Genomic DNA, 22,065 nt, shown 5'->3' on the forward strand with positions numbered 1-22,065 from the left:
TGGTAAACAGCTACTGTCTTTTTATGTAGCCTACTGCTTTTTTCATTTTGATGGTAGAGGTTTAAAAATGTATTTTTTCTTTTTTTTTAACACATATTTGTACTCTTATTTTCACCCTGAACATAGACGGCATGCCCACTGCTGACTATCCTATGGTTCCGTGCAATGAACTATTTAAACTCTCAACTTTTCTGGCATGTGACACATTGAGAGGCATTTTTACAGAGGCCTAATTAGACAAAACTGAATACATGCATACATTATAGAACAGATTATAAATATCTGATCAAACTGATCTAATCCTCAAACTGCACTCATCGTAAATACAACACTGTGAGTGAGTGTGTGTGTGTCTGTGTGTCTGTGTGTGTGTGTGTGTGTGTGTGTGTGTGTGTGTGTGTGTGTGTGTGTTAGTCTCTGAGGGAATGCACCTGTCTGACCACCTCTCAGGGAATAGCCTTCACCAGGCCGTGCCGTGCCGGGTGGGCAGAAGCCCGTGGTCTGTCAATCTCAATTAGGGTAGGAACCTGAGCGCACCTGATCTGCATGTTGGCCAGCCCCCCACGGCAAGCCTTCAACATGGCTTGATGTGACTCAGGCGCCAGGAGGGGGAGTCGGCAAAGTAAACAAGTCTGACAGTGGCAGGGGCGGCTAATGAAAGCTGATGCGCTGTGTGTCTCCGTACTGTATCCAGCGCGCATGTGACAGAGAGATTGGACAGAATAATGTGATACCGTGAGTAGGTTTTTTTTGTGTTTTTTTTAAAGAAAGTAGTCAAGGGGTGAGCCATGCAAGGAAAGAGCTTTAGTATTTATTACTTATTTATCACAACTAACACAGCCTTGTTTTTATTAGGTGAGCATAGAAAAATAAATACAATGCAAGACAATGCTTGTTCCTAAGAATGAAGCTCCATTATCAGTCCGCCTTGAAAGATGGAGTAAACAGGTGGGTTGCTGGGCAGATAAATACGAGCAAATAAATAAGAAAAGGCACAGAGTAGAATTTTAGTATGTAAAAGCCTTTCAACTTTTAAAACGAAATGCTAAACCTAATTTCAATCTATTTCCTTGCAAAATGTAACTTCCAAGTAAAATTACAATTTTATACTTAAAAAAAACTGTACTGCAGTAGCTTCCGATTTGAGCACTCAAGCGTAATCTTTTCACATGATTATTTTCTCTCACAAAGTCTGTGCCAAAAATTTGGTAGAGAATTTCTTCTCCAGCACTGAAAACCTTGGTGTGAGCTGTTTTGCCACCCCTTTGCCCCCTTCAGGCATTGCAGTCAATGCACGGGCAGTGCAGACCTGGTGGCATTCATGGGTCCATGGTGTACACCTGTTTGCTGGTATTAAAGGGCTTCCACTTTCCCTGCTGAAAGGCATCATCTTTCATTTAGGGCACTTTCTTTCATTTAGGCACCAGCTCTTGGATTAGGCACTTCAGATTGTCCCACCATCTCCCTCTCCCTCCTTCTCTCTCTCTTCTCTCTCTCTCTCTCTCTCTCTCTCTCTCTCTCTCTCTCTCTCTCTCTCTCTCTCTCTAACTACTAACATACACACATGTACACACATTCTTTCCTTTCAGACCTTTCATTTATTTCTTGTCAACTGCAGTTATTTATTATTTTTGGTTACTTTATACATTCATTACTGGTTAACTTTATCTTTGTTGTCCAACTCCCTTTTTATGTTGTGGTTCCTGACCCGGCCTTAACAAAGCCCACAAATATCTCATCCTTGTGAGCTCAACTTCCAATATACATGACCTAAAATACTCTCTCTCATGTTTTGGGGCGCTGTCTCTAGGCTGTGATTGTTTGATACAACTACATTTCCAATAATGCATTTGTGGCACGATTTTACCACTTTGCAAAATTGAGCAAGCATGTGTAGGGCAAGTGCATACAGAGAAGTGACATCAGGCAAGTTAGAGAAGCAGTGTTGGAAGCTGAGTTCACATGGAATAGATATTTCCACACTTAAAAGTCTTTCCTCGTGGGAGAATGCATTCTCTTCATCAGTACTTTCCAAAAGTGTGGGCCAGGAGAGGTTATTTTTCATTTTAAAAGTTTTTAATTTTCAATATTGTAACTAAGTTTGAAATAACCATTTAAAGTTTGGGAATGGCTAGCTGCTCTACAAATTATACATTTTTGCTTGCTATCTTTTCACAAGCGCAGATCATACTCTTTGTATTTAAGGCACAATTCTAGCTTCATAAAATCCTGCCTTGATAGAATGAGGTAACATAGTGCGAAGCATCATCCCCTCAGCATGATGGCCAAACCAGCAGATTCCTCCGAACACTCCGAACACCGTTTGCAATCCATGATGAGAGAGCCCTTCAGATGAGAACCTCTCAGCAGCTTCATGGAGATCATTACCTCGTCTGAGCGTCTGACAGACAAAGGATGCTTTGCTAACTGATTTCTCAGCCCACTCTACCATAAACTGTGGTCTAGCAACTTCACATGCTGTCACACAACCATGCTGACACCCAGCAGAGTGCAAGAGCTACAGGCCAAAGGTAAACATGCCGTCGCTAATTAGGTTACGCAGGAACTCAGCGGTGGCACAGCACCGTAAATCAAGCTATTGTTTACTTTTTATGTCATAGTGGAGCGCTAATGAGGTATACATTACATGCTATAGCACTCTGTGACAATTTTATGCACGGGGCAAATGGGTGTCACTATCCATACTTTGATTACAGCAACAACACAGAAGGAAACTAATGTGGCAACTGGGTAACTCAATGTATTTGTGCAACTGCTACGAAATTGACTGATAGTGAGAGAGCAGGAAAATAAACCGAACTAGAGAGACAGAGAGTCTGCCAATAGTCAGACCCGCGTACACATATCAGGTTGATTATTGCCGCCCTTTTGACTGTGGTAATCCCAGTTATAAATTCCTAAGCGGTTACGTCTGAAGGCTGACAAACAGGCTCACAGCAATCCCCTTCCTCAAAGCCCGTTCACAAAACAATGGATCCGTGATTGGCCCAATTTGACATTAACAGCACCAGTGCGCTGGAGTGCAGAAGAGGGAGAGACGTAAGTGACATGCAGCTCTGAAGTCAGCATGTATTCCCCATGCACACTAATGAAGGACCTGTCCTGACCTACTGATTGAGAAGCAATCAAAGTGAATTGTCTGAGGGTGACTGCTTGCCTCCATTTCTTCCATGACTAATGCGGTCCAGAGAAACAGAAAGATGGATGGATGGATAGATTGCCAAATGGATAGACACAGCTAGAGAACAGATAGATAGATATATATAGAAATAGAAAGATGGCTGGATGGAGAGATTGCCAAATTGATAGGCAAAGCTAGAGTACAGGTAGATAGATATATAGAGAAATAGAAAGATGGATGGATGGATGGATAGATTGACGAATAGATAGACACAGCTAGAGTACAGACATATATAGATAGAGAAATAGAAAGATGGATGGAAAATTGACAGATAGATAGACACAGCTAGAGTACAGATAGATTTATATATATAGATAGAGAAATAGAAAGACGGATGGATGGATAGACTGACAGATAGATAGACAAAGCTAGAGTTAAGATAGATAGACATATAGAGAAATAGAAAGATTTTGTCTGGTGGGATGCCACTCACTACTGTAAAAAAACAGAATGAACGCGCTTTGGACTTGAATTTCACTGCTTCTTCGCTTCTGTTCAGCGGATAATTTTTTGGTGTAACAGGCAGGTGGTGCCAAGCACTTTGAGTGGTGTACATGCTGGAGTAATCACGCCAATAAGCCAACTGCTGAATGATCTCCTGTCAGGCCGCCTTTCAGCATCACAGAGCCTCCCGTCGCTAGGAGCAGTCGGTTTCGAAATACACAAAATACAGATTCAGAGCGTGTGTGTGTCTGTACTCTGCGTCTGTGGTACCCTAGTCTATTGCACACATGATGTGCTATTGAGACTGGCAGATAGATCATCTAGGTAATGTTGAGTGGTGATCTGAAATTCAAAGCTTGTTTTGCATATTTTAACATAACATAACCGTTCATAAATTTTAATAACATACTGTGTGTTATCACACATGGGTCATTGCAGAAGAAAAGCTGTAATAAATCACCATCAAATAAAAATGTGGCAGCATATTGAAACACAAATTAGAATGAGAAAACCAGGTCCTGCCTTCATGCTTTTAGATGCCGTCAGAGCAGATCCCTTCTTCTTGCAAGATTGTCGATGACTTGGCCCGTGTTGACAGTTGAGCATACGTCTTATCAAACTGACATCAAAATGAAGGTCTCCAAATGATCCTGCCTTAGTGCGCTGTGCAGTCTGTTTTTCCAGAAATCGCAGTAGAAAGAAGAAGATGTTCTCTTTCTTTCTTTTGGTGTGTTTACATTGACCACGGATGTACGAAGAAGATGGTACCCTCACACTCACACTCACACACACACTCGCACAAGTGCAACACACTCACACAAGTGTAGCTGCAACTTGATTATTGGTACACACAGGCTAAAGTTAGACTAATGCTTTTTAAAATTATTTTCCAAGTGTTACAGTGCACACACTAAAGTTTAGAGTAGCCTCTAGGCTTTTTTAGTATGGTTCACTTCATATAGGCTACAGAATAAGTGGAGCTTTGTCGACCATGGTAGCCTATTGCTCTGGAAAGGGAATAACAGAACTGTGTTTGCACAGAAAAAAACCTTTTGGACCAATAATATTGAAACTATTGGTATGGAATATAAATCTTTTACAGCCCACTAATGCTAGCCAGCAGCCCACCAATGGCAGTGGCCCACTGGGAAAAGTCCCGCCTTTCACGATGGCGATTCTTCGCCTGGATGACATTTTATGCTATATGTGTTTAGGATAATGTGACAGTGATAGTATGTATTGCATTAAACATTATATTGGTGTTTGTGGACTGAAATGTGAAAGAATGTATATTTCACACTGTAGGTATTGTATTCTGAGTGACCATGTGGAGGTAAGGCTTTTGGTCAAAGCAGTGCAATGCAACCCATCCTACTAAGCATTTAAGCAGCGAGGTAGCACAGAAGTAGAACAATAACATTGGCATCAGAACAATAAATCAAAACATGGATGTGACCAGTTTTCCAGAATGTCTGTCACAGTGCTGCTAGACGAGGGATCTTGGTGTTTTTGGAGAGCATCTCCAAACTGCAGTGAATACTTAAAGGAACAATATGAGTCATCTCTGTGGAACCTACACTCATGGAACAGTTCCCTGTCTCATTTGTCAGATACCTATACATTAAAAAAACACAGTTCCAATCTTGCGATGCTCCACAATGCACACTGACACTGCATCTCAATTCTCCAGCAAGCCAAGGCTGTATCTTCAGTCCATTCATAAAAGTGCTGGGAGTCAGGCTGTTCGTGTGATTAAAGTGTCCAGGTTTCTGAATTCCTGACAGGAGTCTCGTTCAGGCCCGACTAATCCATCAGCGCAGGGTGGATGAGCCCCCAGCATATCGGAGCCTCTGATCAGAATGAAAGATGCTGCTGTGATCAAGTTGCAGGTCAATCTCTTTCTAAACTTCATTTACATGAAATGGTTCATCCTCCCCGGCTGCATACACACACACACAAACACAAGCACACACACACACACACAAACACACACACACACACACACACACACACACACACACACACACACACACACACACACACACACACACACACAAACACGCATTTTCAATTCTGCCTACTGACTATTTACCAAGAAGGGTGGTGGGTGCCCTTGAGACAGAGTCACAGTTGTCAGGAGACGCAAAAGTCAGCATAACTTTCTACGTTTGATGTTCTTTTTCTAAAGAATGAACTCACACATATACGCACGCACACACACACACACACACACACACACACACACACACACACACAAACACGCACACACATTCACACTGAAACAGTCACACACCACGCAACCCAAATGTCCTGAATAATTTTAATGATGCAAGTCGGGTAGGTGTGTTGCAATGTTCACACAATGATATAATAGCACTTTTTCATCTAAATTCTCTCAAGTTCCTGCCAATTACTTAAAGTGGAAAATATCAATTTCATCATTACCTATGAGACCCTTTTTTCCAATATAGCACTCCATCATACAGAACGCCATATGGACCATCACGATGGACCGACACCATACGCTAACACTTTTATGTTGCCGTCAGACACATAATTTTTTATTGGGATGAAAGTGGATTTTTACACACATCCAAAGAAAGACTTTCATTTAAAAGGAACTACAAGTCAAACCTCTTGGTTGTTTCAGACAGCCAAAAAGGCTTCTTCTGCTGGGACCCTTTAAAGGGTGCGCTAGTAGCAACTTAACTGCTGTAACACCATCTGGTTTTTGAAAACACCACTAGGGATGCCATTAAACATATTCTCCAAACTGTTCTTCAGCTGAGAGGAAGATTTTCTGGCTCTGGAGGATCAACAAGCAGGACAGAATACCAGACAGCAAAGTTCTGAGTTGCGACAACAGACAGAGTGTCCACACACCTAGATGAGATGCCCATAGTTTGGGGCATCTTCAGTTCTTTGGTGAGCAGGAAAATAGGAAACAGTCTCAAGAATGGCTAAGATTCACATTCAGTGTCCCATTGCTCATTTTAAATTTAAAGGATGGACGTGCTCTTGAACTAAGAGAAAGCCCTCTTTAAAGGGAATCCCACCTGAAGATACATTGGGGTGGATTTTGCACCCTGTTGTCCAGCAACCTTAATTTCAGAAAAGGACAACAGGCCTAGATACAGATAGTGCACAATAACATGTCCAGCTACAATTTGAATTGCTGAAATAAAATACTCAAATTACGGTTTTCCGTTTGTCCAGGAAGCTTGGAACTTCATATCAAAACAAATGGTCACAAATATCTTCATTATTCAGGCTATAAAGTTAACATTCATTTTTGTGTCAAACCTCACACCCATGAAGAGATTGAACTTGCCTGCCTGGAGTGAAGTTTAAAGGTCTTTTGGTGTGCATCCGCTGGCTTGGCATTGTTAACACATTTTTGGCTGCAAGCTACACAGTTTGGCTATGAGGAGGTATTGGTCAGCCACTACTGCAATCAATCAAGTTTAAACAAGAAAAGCAACATAAGCATAGCATTACAACCTATCACTAACTACCTAACTAACCTTCCTATGAAATAAATGTATCCTAGGGCGTGGTGGAATATTGGTTAGTGTGGCAACCCTCTAAGCGGTGGAGTAGTGGTTAGTGAGGCCGCCCTCTAAGTGGTGACATAGTTGTAAGTGTGGCCGCCCTCTAAGCGGAGGAATAGTGGTTAGTGTGGCCGCCCTCTAAGCGGACGACCCAGGCTAGGTTCCAGACCACTGTTCCGTGTCTCTGTAAGCTGCTTTGGATAAAAGCACCTGCTAAATACCTGACCTTTACCTTTATCCCTCAAAGGTTCATTGTCTATAAAATTGATTATGAGAGAGATGGTTATTACTTTCAATCTTTTAATGGCACTATTAAATAACGATATTATGTATAAAAGCATGCTGCAGAGTTTGAATTGGATTATCAGGTTTTTATCCTTTAGGTGTTTTTTTATTTGCAAATAAAGGGAATGTGATATTTGTGTTCCTGATAGATTTAGCTAAATTCTAAATCAAATTGAGATCAAATCTGTGGCCTCGTGGTTTCATGCAAAAATGTGATCTTTAGAAGTGGAATATTACCGGTAGGCCTAACTTTCTGTGCAAATGCTGTATTAGCGTATTCAATATATATATGTATATATACATTAAATATATAGCTATTCAACAGAACCCAGTCTTTTCAAAAAACAAGACTTCATCAGACTTTTTCAGACTTCATCTGAGAACGGCTGTTACTCATGCCTCTTGGACCGGGGTCACCACAGGTGCTTCAGTGTCATTGAAAGGCTCCGGAAAGTGTTAAGATTGTGGTGTTCCAGGTGGGGGCAACATCATGGTTCTACTCTACAAGTAGAGCTTTATGCCTGGGGTCCTTCTGAAAAGAAAGTGAATAATTGTCTCCCCTAACACTCCTCAGCTCTCATATGACTGAAAGAGTTCATTGGATTGGATTCAAGTTGAAAGCAAGAGTCCTCAGCCTGCCTGTCTCCGCAAAACTCCCTTTCTGAATGCCAATTTGAGCCTGATTTGTGGACACAATAAAAATGCAATGGAACTTCGCATTCATTCAGCGACTCTACGGCCGTTGCTCCGCCAAGGCTGATCTGCAGATTGGGTCTCTGATAGTTCAGTGTGTCCCTGATTGATCCCTGTATCCCCGGGGGTAGAGGCAAACTCTCTCCGAGTTTCCTCCTCCTTCTGATTGGCTTTGGAGCCTTTTGCACCCTCAAACCGTGCTGTGAATAGTGCCTGGCCCTCCAGCCGAATCTTTTGATTTCATGAGCGGCCAGAAGAAAGGCCATCCTGTTTGAGAAGTGCATCTCAGCATAGAGAAATTACAATCCATGTATACTCTATATGTCCTATTAAAGACTGCAACTTCCAATGTGACCGAATAACTTAAACTAAGCTTCCACTAAAATACCTGTTGGTGTGTTCCGTGTTCTAAGGCTGAATACCCCTGAACACCAAAAGTTCATCTGACTGATATGATTTCTTTTCTTCTAAGGAACCTACCCTAGAATGTCAGCTTTAGGTGGGGCGACGTTGCCAACTCCTCCAAGCCCTCTTGTGCAGATGCAATCAACACTTTCAAGTCAAAGTATATCACTGTCTGCCAAGGTCAGTTCAAAGCAAGTAGGTAACAGATTCAGCACAGGGCCGACTGGTAGCTGGCACCCTATTAAACATACATAAGGCGCTCAGTAAGCCTCACTTCAGAAATGACACCATTTCCTTTCCACTAGATCAGATCTACTGAACAGTGTTACATTTTTTATGAAACGTATATTCTACTTTTCCAGCTTCGCCCATGGATCTGTCGCCTTCCTTTTGCACACAAATTCACAAAACTTTTTTTTTTTTTTTTTTTACATAATAATACTTTTTTATTTTTAACACACTTTTCATTCACATGTGTTTCGTTTATTCCATTCTGTTGTCTCAAGGATGGTTGTGTCCATGACTCTAAACCAATGTTGCCATTGATCCTTAAACCATTTGGATGGACCTAACTATCTCTTAACCTCAAGTGGTCTCATTAAGGGTCAAAGCCAATTGATACCCTTTCCAAATGGTTCAAAATGCCTATTAGTCGTATAATTATCATAGGCCCTTTTAATGACTTTTCCACAGATTCTTGAAGGAATAATTGGATTTTTCTTTAAAGCAATCTTGTTAAATGTATGAATCACATATTTAATTCAGAGAGAGAAAATCAATGACAGTGAAAATGTCACTGGCATAGATTCCAGGCCGCGTGTGGAATGGATGTACCAGCGTTTTTAAAAAGCGGCAGGCATGGTCAGCAGCAGCAGGAGTGTCTCACTGGGATAATGAAACAGGGCCCTTAACTTGGGGCTCTCCATTAAACTGCATATGAATTTTAGCCAAACTGATGGCTTTGCACCACCACTGCATTTTTCTGAAATGAATACAGTATTTAATTTTGACCATTAGGAGCTAATGAATATTTTGTGGAAATCCACCCCTTCCCTTCGGGGTTCCTTTCTGATGAAGCAGGCGAGAGAGATATATTTTATATTTTATATTTATATATATATTTTATATTACAGTAGGCTTGGGTTTTCACTAATGCTTCATGGCAGAGCAGAACAGAGAACAGAGAACAGCTGTGAGCTGTAGAAGTAGTCTTGTCCATATTATCCACTTAAACAAAGTATTTTAAAATACTACGATGGTCTTCTTTGTAAAGATCAAACTGTAAATAATTGTAACTGTTGTAATTACGCATACTATTCATCACTCCAATCAAACACCCCTGACCCATAACACAACACTTTGTATGCTGACTTCAAATTCATTTAATTAATTACACTTTAACGAGATAAAAAAAAAATGAAACAGAGGGACAACAGTGCTGTAATATAATATTGTATGTGGTGACACTTGATGGGATCCAACCCTCTGTGTGCGTCCTGAGGGATGTCCACAGCACTAATTTGGCATGCTGCGGGTGCCATAAGGTATGTGCGAGAGAAGAGTGTTTATTTTGGCTGCCATGACTGGTGCATGGCTGGTGGCCAGCTGTCAGCAGGGGATTCTCAGGTGTTTTCCAGTAATGATCTCTAAATCATTCCTCATACGCCAATGCTGCTGCAGCGCAGGTAATTACTGAGACGTGTCAACGAGTGTGCTACAACCTGCGTCTAGGCAGCGCTACAAAATGTTAACTAAGTTGATAAATACTTTAAACAGTGTTAATCAACGAAGAGTTATAATAAACTTAAAATTAAACACATCTTTATAAAACGGCAAAAATAAGGCATGACCACTCTGGATGAAACAAGATGTATTTCTTTATTGAAAATTATACATATGACTTTGAGTCAAGAGCAATTTTTTATTTTTTTTTTATTTTTGGAAATGTCCTGTACAAAAATTGTTTCTTTCCCTCACTGCCCAAACTTGCGGAGCTTTTTGAACCTGGGGCACTGATTGTCTGCCTGGCTGAGGGGTTGAGTCTCTGCTCTCACTCCGTTCAGGTCATCTGTCTCCTCTGCTGGAACAGGAAAGGCCACTTAAGATTTCCAGGGACACACAAGCTACCAGAACATAAGCAACAATCTCAATTCAGGAACAATACAAAAAAAAACAAGAAAATAACACTGTACATTATACATTTTTTGACAAAATACTAAGGTTGAAGTCCTCACTGTCACTTCTGCCAGTGACTGCCCGTCTCCCTACTTTTTCTCCATCATCAGTTACTGATGTGTGAACTGTCTGTTTAGGAAAGCATGGTGAGTGTAGATGGGGTTTTTGATGTGGATTGAGACAGAGAGCTGGTCTGACTGATCCCCCTGTGGCAGGACACTGTGTCTGCCGTGACAAAGTCAAGTGTGGACCCATCTTTCCAAATGACATGTTGTCATTTTTAACTCTGTGTAGGCGCGATTCAGGACCACTGGTCCGACTGGAAACAAAAGAGCCATGTTCTCCAAGTAGATAACAGCATGAGGGAGTTAATTAGTTGCAGTGCGATGTCTCATGGCAAACCTCTCTGCCTTTTAAAGAGACCCGTGCCTCTAAGTAAGTGCCATGGGTGATGGACTGTGCATGTGATTATTAAGTGGCTGTAAATGTCTCCCTGCAAGAATATTTTGGGTCTTGTCCTTCCGTCCCAAGAGGAGGCCCCTTCTTGGTGTGCTGTGTCTGCTTACTGCAGCTAATCCTCGGCAATTCCCTTAATTGAAATGGTATTTATTATTACTTAGTGCCAAAATCTAATGAGATTTCGATTGCTCTTTTAGTTTTCATTTAGAGGAGCCAGTTAACAAATAATTACATTTGCTTTACAACATGAAACATTCCCAGACTTTCACTGACAATATCCTCAATCTTCATTATCCCCACTTTGGTTGTGAAATGACTAAATCATCATTGGCGCTCATTAAGGAGAAGCATCGGCAATGGAGTGAGATGCACTTCCTGTCAAATATAATGAATGCAGAAATAACAAGGATAGCAATAATGACGACATAAAAAATGCACAAAAACTTTGAATGTTTTAAAGTTGTAAAGTGTTTGTCTGAATTGTATTGACACACAAAGCTGAGCTCACCCGTGGTTCACACTTGCGCATTTAGAAATGAACTTCAAGCGTAAATAAATAGGTTTTTTTTTCTTCCAAGAAATGAGCTAATGCCTTGGGGTCTGAGACATAAACAGTGCTGTCAAGGTCAAAAGCATTCTTTAATAGCACTAGAATGTTAGCTCTGCATGTATTAAAAGCCCAGCAGAAAATGAATCCTTAAAAAGCCTTTCTCAGCGCAATACACTTGATGGAATCGACACAACAGACCATTTTCGACATGGACTATGAAAGCAAAGCATTTTATTATTTTGCTTGAGAGATACTACGTGTCTATAAGCAAATATCTTTAATTTCATCTCTGTCCTTGTATTTCAAACCGGAGCTGGGAGTTGGGCCATGTTCACCTCTGCGAGCATGTTTGTGGATGTATGTTTATGCTCTGTAACACAGCAGAATCATCCATCAAATCGCTTTCAGGGGTTAATTTAGCTAAGGCCTTTTAAGCGTTCGGACATGGCTCACCCCATTCATCAAACTCAGTGGTTGCTTACACCAGTGAATTCACTGGTTGTGCACTCACTTCAAAAGCATGACTTCATAGAAAATATCAAAGTACCCAATATACTTATGCCTAGGGTCATATTTCAGTGACCGCTGGGACAGTATATTAATAATATTATCCATTAGGAAATTTTAAAAAGATGAGCCAGTGAAAGTCTCTGTCCACTATTTTTTACGGCCACTTCTTACATTCTACATATTAAGATATTCCATTTGAAGACTTTATAAATACTGTTTTTATTGTAAATCAAAAATACCCTCTGAGTCCATATCAATATTTCAGAGAAAAGAAAAACTGGAACTGAATGCACTCGTTACAGACAGCTTAGCTGCTCTCGGCTGCTCAATGTTACAGTTTTTTAGAAGAAAAAAAACTATACTCATAACTATATTCAACATATTCCACTGTTTACTCAACACAGAGTCTAGTGAGGCAGCCTGACAGAAAGCAATCCTCTCAGACAGCGCTCCCGATCGAACCCCCCCCCCACACACAGACACATACAAGCCACCCGTTCCAGCTCTCCATTCCAGAAACACACCTGTAGGAAACGGTAACAGGGTCTTTCAGTGCCACCATATCCTTCATTAGAGAACCGGGAGGCAGTCCTCGGAACCATGTTTTCATGCATGCCGCTGCATGTTGCATGTCTCCCCGTACCGTAACTCCCCCAGCAGGAGGTTGGTATTCGCTTAATCTGCAGCAGTAGTGGGAGACTTAAGAACACCTTGGGCAACATTTAAGCCTCCTCTGGAGCTTTAGCCTTTAAACATGTAGCCTGACAGCCCCGGCTGAGATTCTTGTAAAGGCTTGTTTTTTTTTATGTTAAAACAACTGTTTAGGGAGCAGTGTTGGGATGACAACATCTTGTTAAGACAGTTCAGTTGTATAATTTATCATTTGCAATACCTATTTTTTTTTTTTTCAAGAAGCAAAGATCCACAAATGATTGAAATCCTTGTGGAAATACAGAGACACTGATACGGACTGAGGAGAGCGTTACGTTAAGAACACTGGACCGGCTGGTGGCACAGTTTTTGTCTGGTCACCATAGATACAGAGGACTCAAGTACATCCCTTCCAGATGAAAGCAATATGCTGCAGTGCAGCTCACTCCATTGAAAGGTTCTTTGATAAATGTGACACTTAGCTTCAATTGTGCCTAAAGTTCTTCCATTTTCATGTTTTTTTCAAGTGTTTCATATATAAACAAAATCCAAAGTCCGCTGTCCCTTTTCTGTGAAATTATTGTTGTTAGTAGGCCATGACAAAAGCCCTGAAGTGCTCAAAAAAGGGTCTTCCTATTCACTTCCAAGTATATCTCTTGTGTGCTTGTTGGATCGCGACACTGAGACAGATTTTTGTTCCACAATAAGTTGAAATGTTCATAATATTCTCATTCCCATATGAACCGTTCTTCTTCGCCTTCAGCTTCAGCTTCATGTTGAAGGTCAGGCAGAAAAAAAAAAAGAAAAAAACCCTAGACACAACCCCCAGCTAGGAGGAGAATATATTACTGCCATCGGTGTGACCATACAAGTCAGCCAGCTTCCTGAAGCGCGGCCCCCAGTCGCTGAGGTAGTCATAGTTCTGGTCCGAGTCTGTGCTCAGGGACTCCAGGGTGCTGAGGGACTCCGCCACCGAGCCGCTGCCCTCGAAGGCGTACGTCTGCAGGGAGTCGTACGGGGGCGCTGTGGGGTCCACGTCCGCCTCCTTCAGCCGGTCCCAGATGAACTCCCGGAAGATGCCGTTGTTATCTGCCGGGGCGGCCTTGTACGGAGGGGGCCGTGGGGCGTACAGCGTCGTCACCTCAGGGGTGACGTCTCGGCGGGACTTGCTGTCGCGCACCACGTTCAGGTTGCGGAGGGCCACCATGTCGAAGGCCTCCGTGTCCTCCTCGCCACCGCCCTCGTCGTCGTAGCGCACGATGTTCTCCCGCACGTCCCGGTCCTCGTCCAGGATCAACGGCTCCTTCTTCCGCCGCCGCATCATCACAATTAGCAACACCAGCACTGAGAGGAAGACAGAGAGAGACAGAGAGAGAGAGAGAGAGACGGAGAGAGTAAGTCGTTATTAGAGCCAAAAATAAAGACAAATTCTTCTTGAATTGTGTTTGTCAGTCTGAAAGAACTGCACAACGAGACACTAAAGATCATTTCCTCCAGCATGCTATAAAACATTCACAGGACCAGCACTAGAGCCCAGGAGAAAGGCTGGCGAACCCCTGAGGCGTCTCCCTCGTCTCGAGCCTGCAGGGCATGTTCACTGCGAGCACAGATAAAGTCAGGCAATACAGGAACACAATCACCCAGTGTTTAGGAGAGATGCTATCTGTCATATATATATTGCCCTGGGACCACAATAATCTTTATGTTATTATTTTTTCTATTCAAATCTGCACCTGTAAGCACAACTCCAAGCTCACATCATTGTCTGAGAGATCACCTATATTATCTTCTCTATTCAATTAACCCAGCACAGAGATACATTCATTCTATCAATATGTCGATCGGATTAGGGCGTAATGGCTTTTATGGCACCCCTGGCACATCTTTAACAGTGCACATTTTATCTTAGGTGGTGGTGGAGATCGGAGGAGGGGGTGTGGGGGGGCGGTTGCAGGCTGATTTAATCTTCTCCTATACTGGTGTTGACAACAGTGAAATACACCCGCCTGACCCAGCATTCACACAAACACTCAAGTTTACACACTCAATCATGTTGCATAGCATACATACATACATACGTATGCAGGGCATTCACCTTCAAATAATGTCAACACAGTCATACACATTGTCCACATACATATATCCACACTCAAATACACACGCACACGCACACGCACACGCACACACAAACACACTCACATATACACAATTTTTCTTTACATTTGTGCCCACATGCTGGACATACCTCAACATACATCCACACAACATTACACACACGCCCATGCATCCCTTCAGCCAATCGCTGGGTAGCTGGTCGTGGGCCGTGCTATCGTCATCTCACTTTTGTCACTGTCAGTGTTTGCTGATGCACAGGAACCATGGCGCAATATGCATGCAGATTCAGAGAGCGTGTGGGGATTTAAGAGCTGCAGAATATGCTGTAAATATCAGGGTTTAACAGCAACTGGCTCGACTCTGCCACTCACACAAGCAGCTTACACTGTCCAAGCCAGCACTAAATCCTTTTTATGGCTCCAGCATATGCCTACACTATCTGGTAAATAAGACCAGATAAATAAGAGTTATGTGCAAGGCAAAGGTAAATAAATAAATTCATTAAAATAATCAAATTTCCTTGAACGCAATGAGCCGGTACAGTTATGGTTTCTAACCTGATATTAGGTTAGGTCTATCCTTTAATTTCAAACAAATTGAATAATGAACTTCCATATTTCAGGAAAAGCTAAATATATAGAAATAATAACGCTACCAGTAGTAAAAAAGGGTGAGTCGAGGCACTGTGAGTAATTCCCATATAAAGCAGCAAACCCAGTTATTGCCCCCTAGAGAGGGAGAGCAGACAGAAGAAGTGTGATGTGTGTGAGGGGGGGAAGCCGAGGCATGGCGTAACTCTGCGGTAGCAAAGTAAACAGGCTCCAGCTCGGGCTGTTTCTGGCACCATGGAAACCGCACACCACACCCACCTCGGCAGCGTCCTGCCAGCATTCCTCAACCCACCCTCAGTCTCCAGATATACATGAGGCTGGCTTTACGGAAGCTGTCTAATAATACATGCTCTTAATCTCCAACAGGCAAAAAAAAACAAGAATTCTTCTTCAAGAATTCTAAGCTGGCCATGGAAGGTGAGAGGAAAAGGCCTGACAAGTAAAGAGAAACAGAAAGGACAAGTGAAAGAGAGAGAGAGAAAGTGACAAGCAGGAGCCCCTCAAATAGGCCTGAGAGGTGTGAAAGACTGTGACTAAAAGCGAGGGAGACATAAAAACGTGTGCGAGCAGACGAGAGAGAGAGAGAGAGAGAGAGAGAGAGAGAGAGAGAGAGAGAGAGAGAGAGAGAGAGAGAGAGAGAGAGAGAGAGAGAGAACGTGTGCGTGAGGGAGAATGTCTAATGATCCATCCCTCAGCCCTGCCACCAGCAGGGTGAAATATGGAGGCTGGGGCTCATAGCTCATCCTTGAGGTCGCCCATGTGCTGTCTTCCCTGGGACAGACGAGCTGAGGCAGGATGGCCGGGGGTGGGGGTGGGGTGAGGACAGCACGTGCACTTGCATAATCACAAGACAAACACTAAGGGGGGTGGGCAGATGAAGAGGAGAGCAATCAAGATGGATAGAGACCGACGACTTCACGCCCCTGCTCCATGAATCCAGTTCAAACGAGAGACAGCCCGAGTTATTTGTCCGGGATTACTCGTCCATTGTGTCTCAATTGGGCAAACTGCAAATCTGCCTGGCCCCAGAGACCGGCTAAAAGTCTGGATGGTAAACACCCGGCTTTACATAATCGGAAACACATTAGCGCCATATCAATCTACATGTGGGATGGTTCGTGGCTTTTTTGCAAGGCAAATCACTTCCCCTCGAAATAGCACCCGCTATGACTGATTGGTCTAAATGGTTGGATTCGCCAAATATAGTGGTGAAATACATCACAAGCGTCAGCCACATTCCTGACATCAAATTTTGTCAATGCTCATGGATATTTTCACAGTGAGACAAAGATTAACGATGGCCCTTTCACCATGGAAATGTATTTCTATGCCACAAATCCCACTCCAAATGCCCTTTAGATATGAGAACGCCTTCAGAATAGTTCCTTCTTTTATGTGTGAGATGCCATACAGTGATTATGTGGGTGTGATAAAGACCTAATTTACACCCTTTCATCTAAAGTGTTACAGACTGCCCCCACTTAAAGGCCTGATTTAGTCTTAGTGCAGTTTTGACACAAGATGGATGTTCAGAGGGAGCAGTGGATCAATTGAACATTATCCCCAATTTGCGGTAATTGGATTGAGAAAAACAATCCATCATGCAGAATCAATGGAACAACAAGTGGAATATTTTGTGGGGCCTCCTTCTCATCGATGTCTTCAAAATGAGTCTGTGCTATTATGGTATGTGCTGTTGTTTTAATCCCCCCCCCTCTCTGTCTCTCTCTTTCTATCTCTCTCTCTCTCTCTCTTTCTCGCTCTCTCTCTCTCTCTCTCTCACACACTCCACCATCCTTCCCTGTGTCCCTATTTTGCTTAATTTATGGCTGAACAACTTAATACAAGCAAATGCCCAAAGCTTTATCTGCCAATCAAGACTACCATGGTACGGAATGAATATCGGTAGTTTGACCTTCCGACCTGTTTTTTTTTTCTCTTCCTTTTTTACCGCTAAGTACAATCCATCTCCCCACGCAGTCCTAGCATTACTGTACGAGCTCAGTGAAACTCTAGGAACATTAAGGACCACCATCCTGGCTGGGTTGAGTTCAGGGTCAGGCAAATTAGAATGCTGCATCTTATGAACATGAGGCAGAAATGGTAGGTATGAGTTGCGGTAAAATGAGGGAAGGAGGGAAGGAGGAAGAGAGGGAGAGAGAAAGAGAGAGAGAGAGAGAGAGGGAGAGAGAGAGAGAGAGAGAGAGAGAGAGAGATAGAGAGAGAGAGAGAGACATTTCAGCCAGGTCCTTGAACTTTCCTCTTTCAAGTGACCTGGCTCTATCCCTCTACCTAAAGCACTCTAACGAGGGAGAGGTGTGCCTCAGATCTCAACTGCAGACCTCTGGAGCGCCTGTCATTGCTTGAGATGCACTCCTGAAATTGTTTAGATTAATGCTGGAGAATACAAAAGACACATAAACAAAAAGTGACTAAGATCTCCTGGAAATGGGAATGGAAACAAAACATTTTTTTCTCTCTCTCCCCCCCCCTCTATATTGTTGAACCTCCACTAGGTAAGTGCAAATGATAAGGATCAGTTTATAAGTAGCACAGCACAAAAATAAAAACAAACATGTATACCAGTCACTGAGCTTCACCCTTTTGTGTCACTATGGTAACAGGACATAATCAAACTTGATGAAGCACCACTCGTGAAGACTGAGTGTGATTCAGTATAGCTTGATAAACATTCATTTGCTTAATGCAGATTTGAACAGAGTAGAGCGCCACTCACTGCTTCAGTGAGCACACGGCATCGTGTCCTTGTCTTGGGCGCATTCACGGCTGCATTAGGTGCCGTGTTTTGTCCTGCTATTTTTGCTGTTTGTTTAGTGTGACTAATACAGACGGCGTTGGGCACAAAAGGCTTGTTGATTCATTATTCTTTAAAAAGAGAGCGAGAGCGAGAGAGAGAGAGAGAGAGAGAGAGAGAGAGAGAAAGAAGGAAGGATCTGCTCACTGATTTCTTCCTCCAGAGCGTTCCCCATCCTCCACCTTTCCTCTCAGCCAGAGAGAGAGCAGGCTTGGCTCTGCCCCGCGGGCTCTGCTTTCCCTGCCCAAAATAACTGCTCAGATCAGCCAGCGCACAGGCCTAATCCTGCTGTTGTGGGATACTGGCTGATTTTTTTTTTCTTAGTCAGGGCAGCGGCAAGGCACTGCTACAAATGTCTTGCAAGAGCTAGAATTAATCAAACAACGAATGGCTAAGAAGCTTGGGAGAGAGGGAGAAACAGGGAGAGAGTAGCCTTGGGGCAACCATCAGAATTATGTTTACTTCACTAACAAGGTCCTAGAGTTCTGTTTTGTATGGTACCGTATTTAACTGTACTCTGCTCAAATCAATCTCAAGAAAATTTCTAATTGCTTCATATTTAGACTCTGAAATGTTTCTGAACTGAAATTCTGTGGATGTTATGAAATGTCGTCTCGAAGATTGTATCCTTTTATTTGTATTTTTGTCATATCAGAGTTCTAGTCTATTATAACATGTACCAGTTTAAATGGAATCCAGGGTATTTTAATTGCTGTACTTTGAAATGTTATAATTCAGTTACAGAAATATATTTTATGCGTTAAAAACAGTTTTTACTGTTGGCTTTCACGGCACTCTGGCTGTCTGTAATGTTTTTCCTTTTCTAAACCAATAAAAAGTATGATAAACACTCTGGCTTGGCATTCACAGCACAACACGATTCATGTTCTTTTCCCCCCCTACTAATAGTCAGATGTACTGAAATGAAGCCACAGCCCATCAGTATGGAGCCTGGCTGCCTGGCTGTCTAAATCTGAGTTCTTCTTTAGTGGTGAAAAAGATGGGTTTAGACCCTTCCACACATGCCCATCTTTAGCATTGCAATTGACTTGTCTCCAGTCTACACTACACAACGTATCTCTTTGCTCTGTCTTCCTCCTGTCTCAGACATAGCTGCCATCATCTGGGATGTGGTCTGAGCCTCATGGCAGGTAAAGGGCAGAGCATAAATGGAGGATGAGGAGTTGTGAAGTGGAGGGAGATACAATGTTTAGAGTCAATTACAGAGAACAAAGAATTATTCAGTGGTATTGAATAAGAAAATGTAAGAAATGACAATCTATCTGCTGTATCCATGTTGACTGAACCGAAGTGGCTCTTCCGCACAATCCCATCATTCTGCCCAATCACAGCAATGATCTCTGACACTTCTCAAAGCATCACAAAATATCAATTTGTTGTGTGTAGCAGCGATGCCACACTGGACTACTACAAGCTTTCCTTCGGCAACACTGCACCAAAATGTTTCATGTTTCCAATCCATTACCTCTGTCTTGGCCTGTAGTTAACTCTGTTAAGACTGCAAGCCCGTGTGCTGAAACAGATTATCAGTGCCATAGCCTAATCAAGAAATCAATCCGTCCATCAACTAGGCATTCAGTCCCACAGCAGTCTCCAGGTCAACAAATCAAAACAAAGCGGGAGTCAACAGCCGGTCCAGAGGTAAGGCAGGGCACACTGGGTGATGTACTCTCATGTAACAATCAACTAATGAATCCCCTGAAATAGCAATCAGCAAAGGGCCGGACCACCAAAGAGCAGGAAAATGGGACAGTCGGGCCATACAGGTCATTCTAGACAAAGTGAAGGGAGGACTGGCTGATTGCCTGGTGTTGCACAAACACTCATGGTCAGAAAAGCAAATGTCAAAGACATGTGAATCCATCGTGGGTCAAATTATTGCTTGCTGAAATGGAATTGATATTAAACTGTAAGGTAGAATTGACAATGAAAATGCATAGAACTCAAAGTGACTATAAGATATATCGGCACATGTGGATTCTATCATAGAGTTCAAACATACATGACACGTGCTGATACACCTGAGACAAAAAGTCAACTTTCGCATTTGGGATTTGTTTATACAAAATGAGAGCAAAATGTCCTGTCTTGTGTGTCAGAGGCTCAGGGCCCTAGAGAAGGCAGGGCTGTGTCTTACCCAGCAGGGTGAGGATGCATGCCAGGATGGCGATGAGAGCCCCGGTGCTGAGGCCGGCTGACAGCATGAAGGCTTCAGTCCCACAGGACTGGGGAGAGCCGTCCCCGTCGCACTCGCACACGCGGATGGAGAGGGTGTTGGTGCTGCTCAGAGCCGGCGTCCCGCTGTCCACGATGAGCACCGGCAGCCGGTACATAGACTGCTGCCTCCGCTGGAAGCCGGCGCGCTTGGTCAAGATAGAGGCTGTGTTGTCTGGAAGCGAGAGGGGGGAATGAAATCAAATGAATATGTAAATCTGACTATGAATATGTATGGGGAGGTAATTTAGATGGGGACCTACAACAAATAGCTTAGATTGATGACAGTCATTTTCAAGTTTTACAATTCCATGCAGGGACGTGTTGGATTTTAATTTTCCTGACTCAGCTGAATGAGGAAGGGGTCATTAGGGATCATCTTCAGGAAAGTCAGTAGACCATGCTGTCTAAAAAGCCTGGCCAGTCACCAGGTACAGTGCTGTAGGGTAGCAGCAGAGATGGATGCAAGTCTTTTGTTGATGAAGCTTGTCCCAGCCTCAAAGACCTGGACCCGATCCCAGTACGTTCTTTTTTTTCTATGGATGTGATCATGGGAAATCTGGGGGAAATGAATCTGGCTGTGGTCTGAAGCCGTGTGGTTAACACAGAACCTTTTTAAAAAGTTAAAGGATCTGGCTGTGGTCTGAAGCTGTGTGGTTAACACGGAACCTTTTTACTAGTTAAAGAGCCAGACGACACTTCATTAGTGCCGACTGCAGGGTGACGCGAATCCCCCCAAAAAAACAGGATGTGGGACACGAAAATATGCCCCTTAATTAAGAATAAGAAATGAAGTTGCACTAAACTTAGTTTGACTCACACATGAAATATAACTACATAAACCATACAGCTGTAGTAAGAATATTAACTGTGTCTATAGTGCACTGCTATGCTTCAGCTATCATCTGCTGCTGAAATGTGGTGAAACCTTTTTACAAAAAAGAAAATGGCTTCAAAATCTAGTAACTAGATCAGATCAGCACAGGAAGTGCCTCCCCAAAAAATGTAAATAAAGAATAACCTTTATTATCTCTCAGGGTGAAGTTCAGGTTGCCAGCAGCCTCGGCTGCAAGAGAGAAAAAGAAGCGATGTCCGCTGGGTGGTTCGTCTTGATCCACTGCGCTTATGGTTTCGATCACCTGCAGGGAAAACTTGATATTAGACTTGTAAACCAGACTTGACAGCAGCATTCATATTTTGTTAACCCATCTCATAATAGCAGGAGACAATCTCTCAGGTTTGGATCGTGGTTAGGGCTTCAAGGGAAATCAATACTTGGAGAGAGACAGACAGTGTGGACCTGAACACATCATTGACATCCTTGCATTGTAAGTTCAAGTCAAATAATGCAGATATCCGGATGG

At 42.8% G+C, this 22,065-nt stretch overlaps 1 protein-coding gene across 1 annotated transcript in view; it reads right to left on the reverse strand.

The window, feature by feature from the left end:
* Positions 1–13,754: 13,754 nt before the first annotated feature.
* Positions 13,755–22,065, reverse strand: part of cdh7a (cadherin 7a) — a gene marked incomplete at both ends in the record, with an annotated part of 38,706 nt that continues 30,395 nt past the window's right edge. The window contains 3 exons of the mRNA XM_080837270.1: positions 13,755–14,269; positions 20,625–20,876; positions 21,723–21,840. Coding sequence (XP_080693396.1) covers positions 13,755–14,269; positions 20,625–20,876; positions 21,723–21,840 — 885 coding nt within the window. The remainder of the gene's footprint in view (positions 14,270–20,624; positions 20,877–21,722; positions 21,841–22,065) is intronic.

Source organism: Sprattus sprattus (genome assembly GCF_963457725.1).
Source record: "Sprattus sprattus genome assembly, chromosome: 4".
Taxonomy (NCBI): domain Eukaryota; kingdom Metazoa; phylum Chordata; class Actinopteri; order Clupeiformes; family Clupeidae; genus Sprattus; species Sprattus sprattus.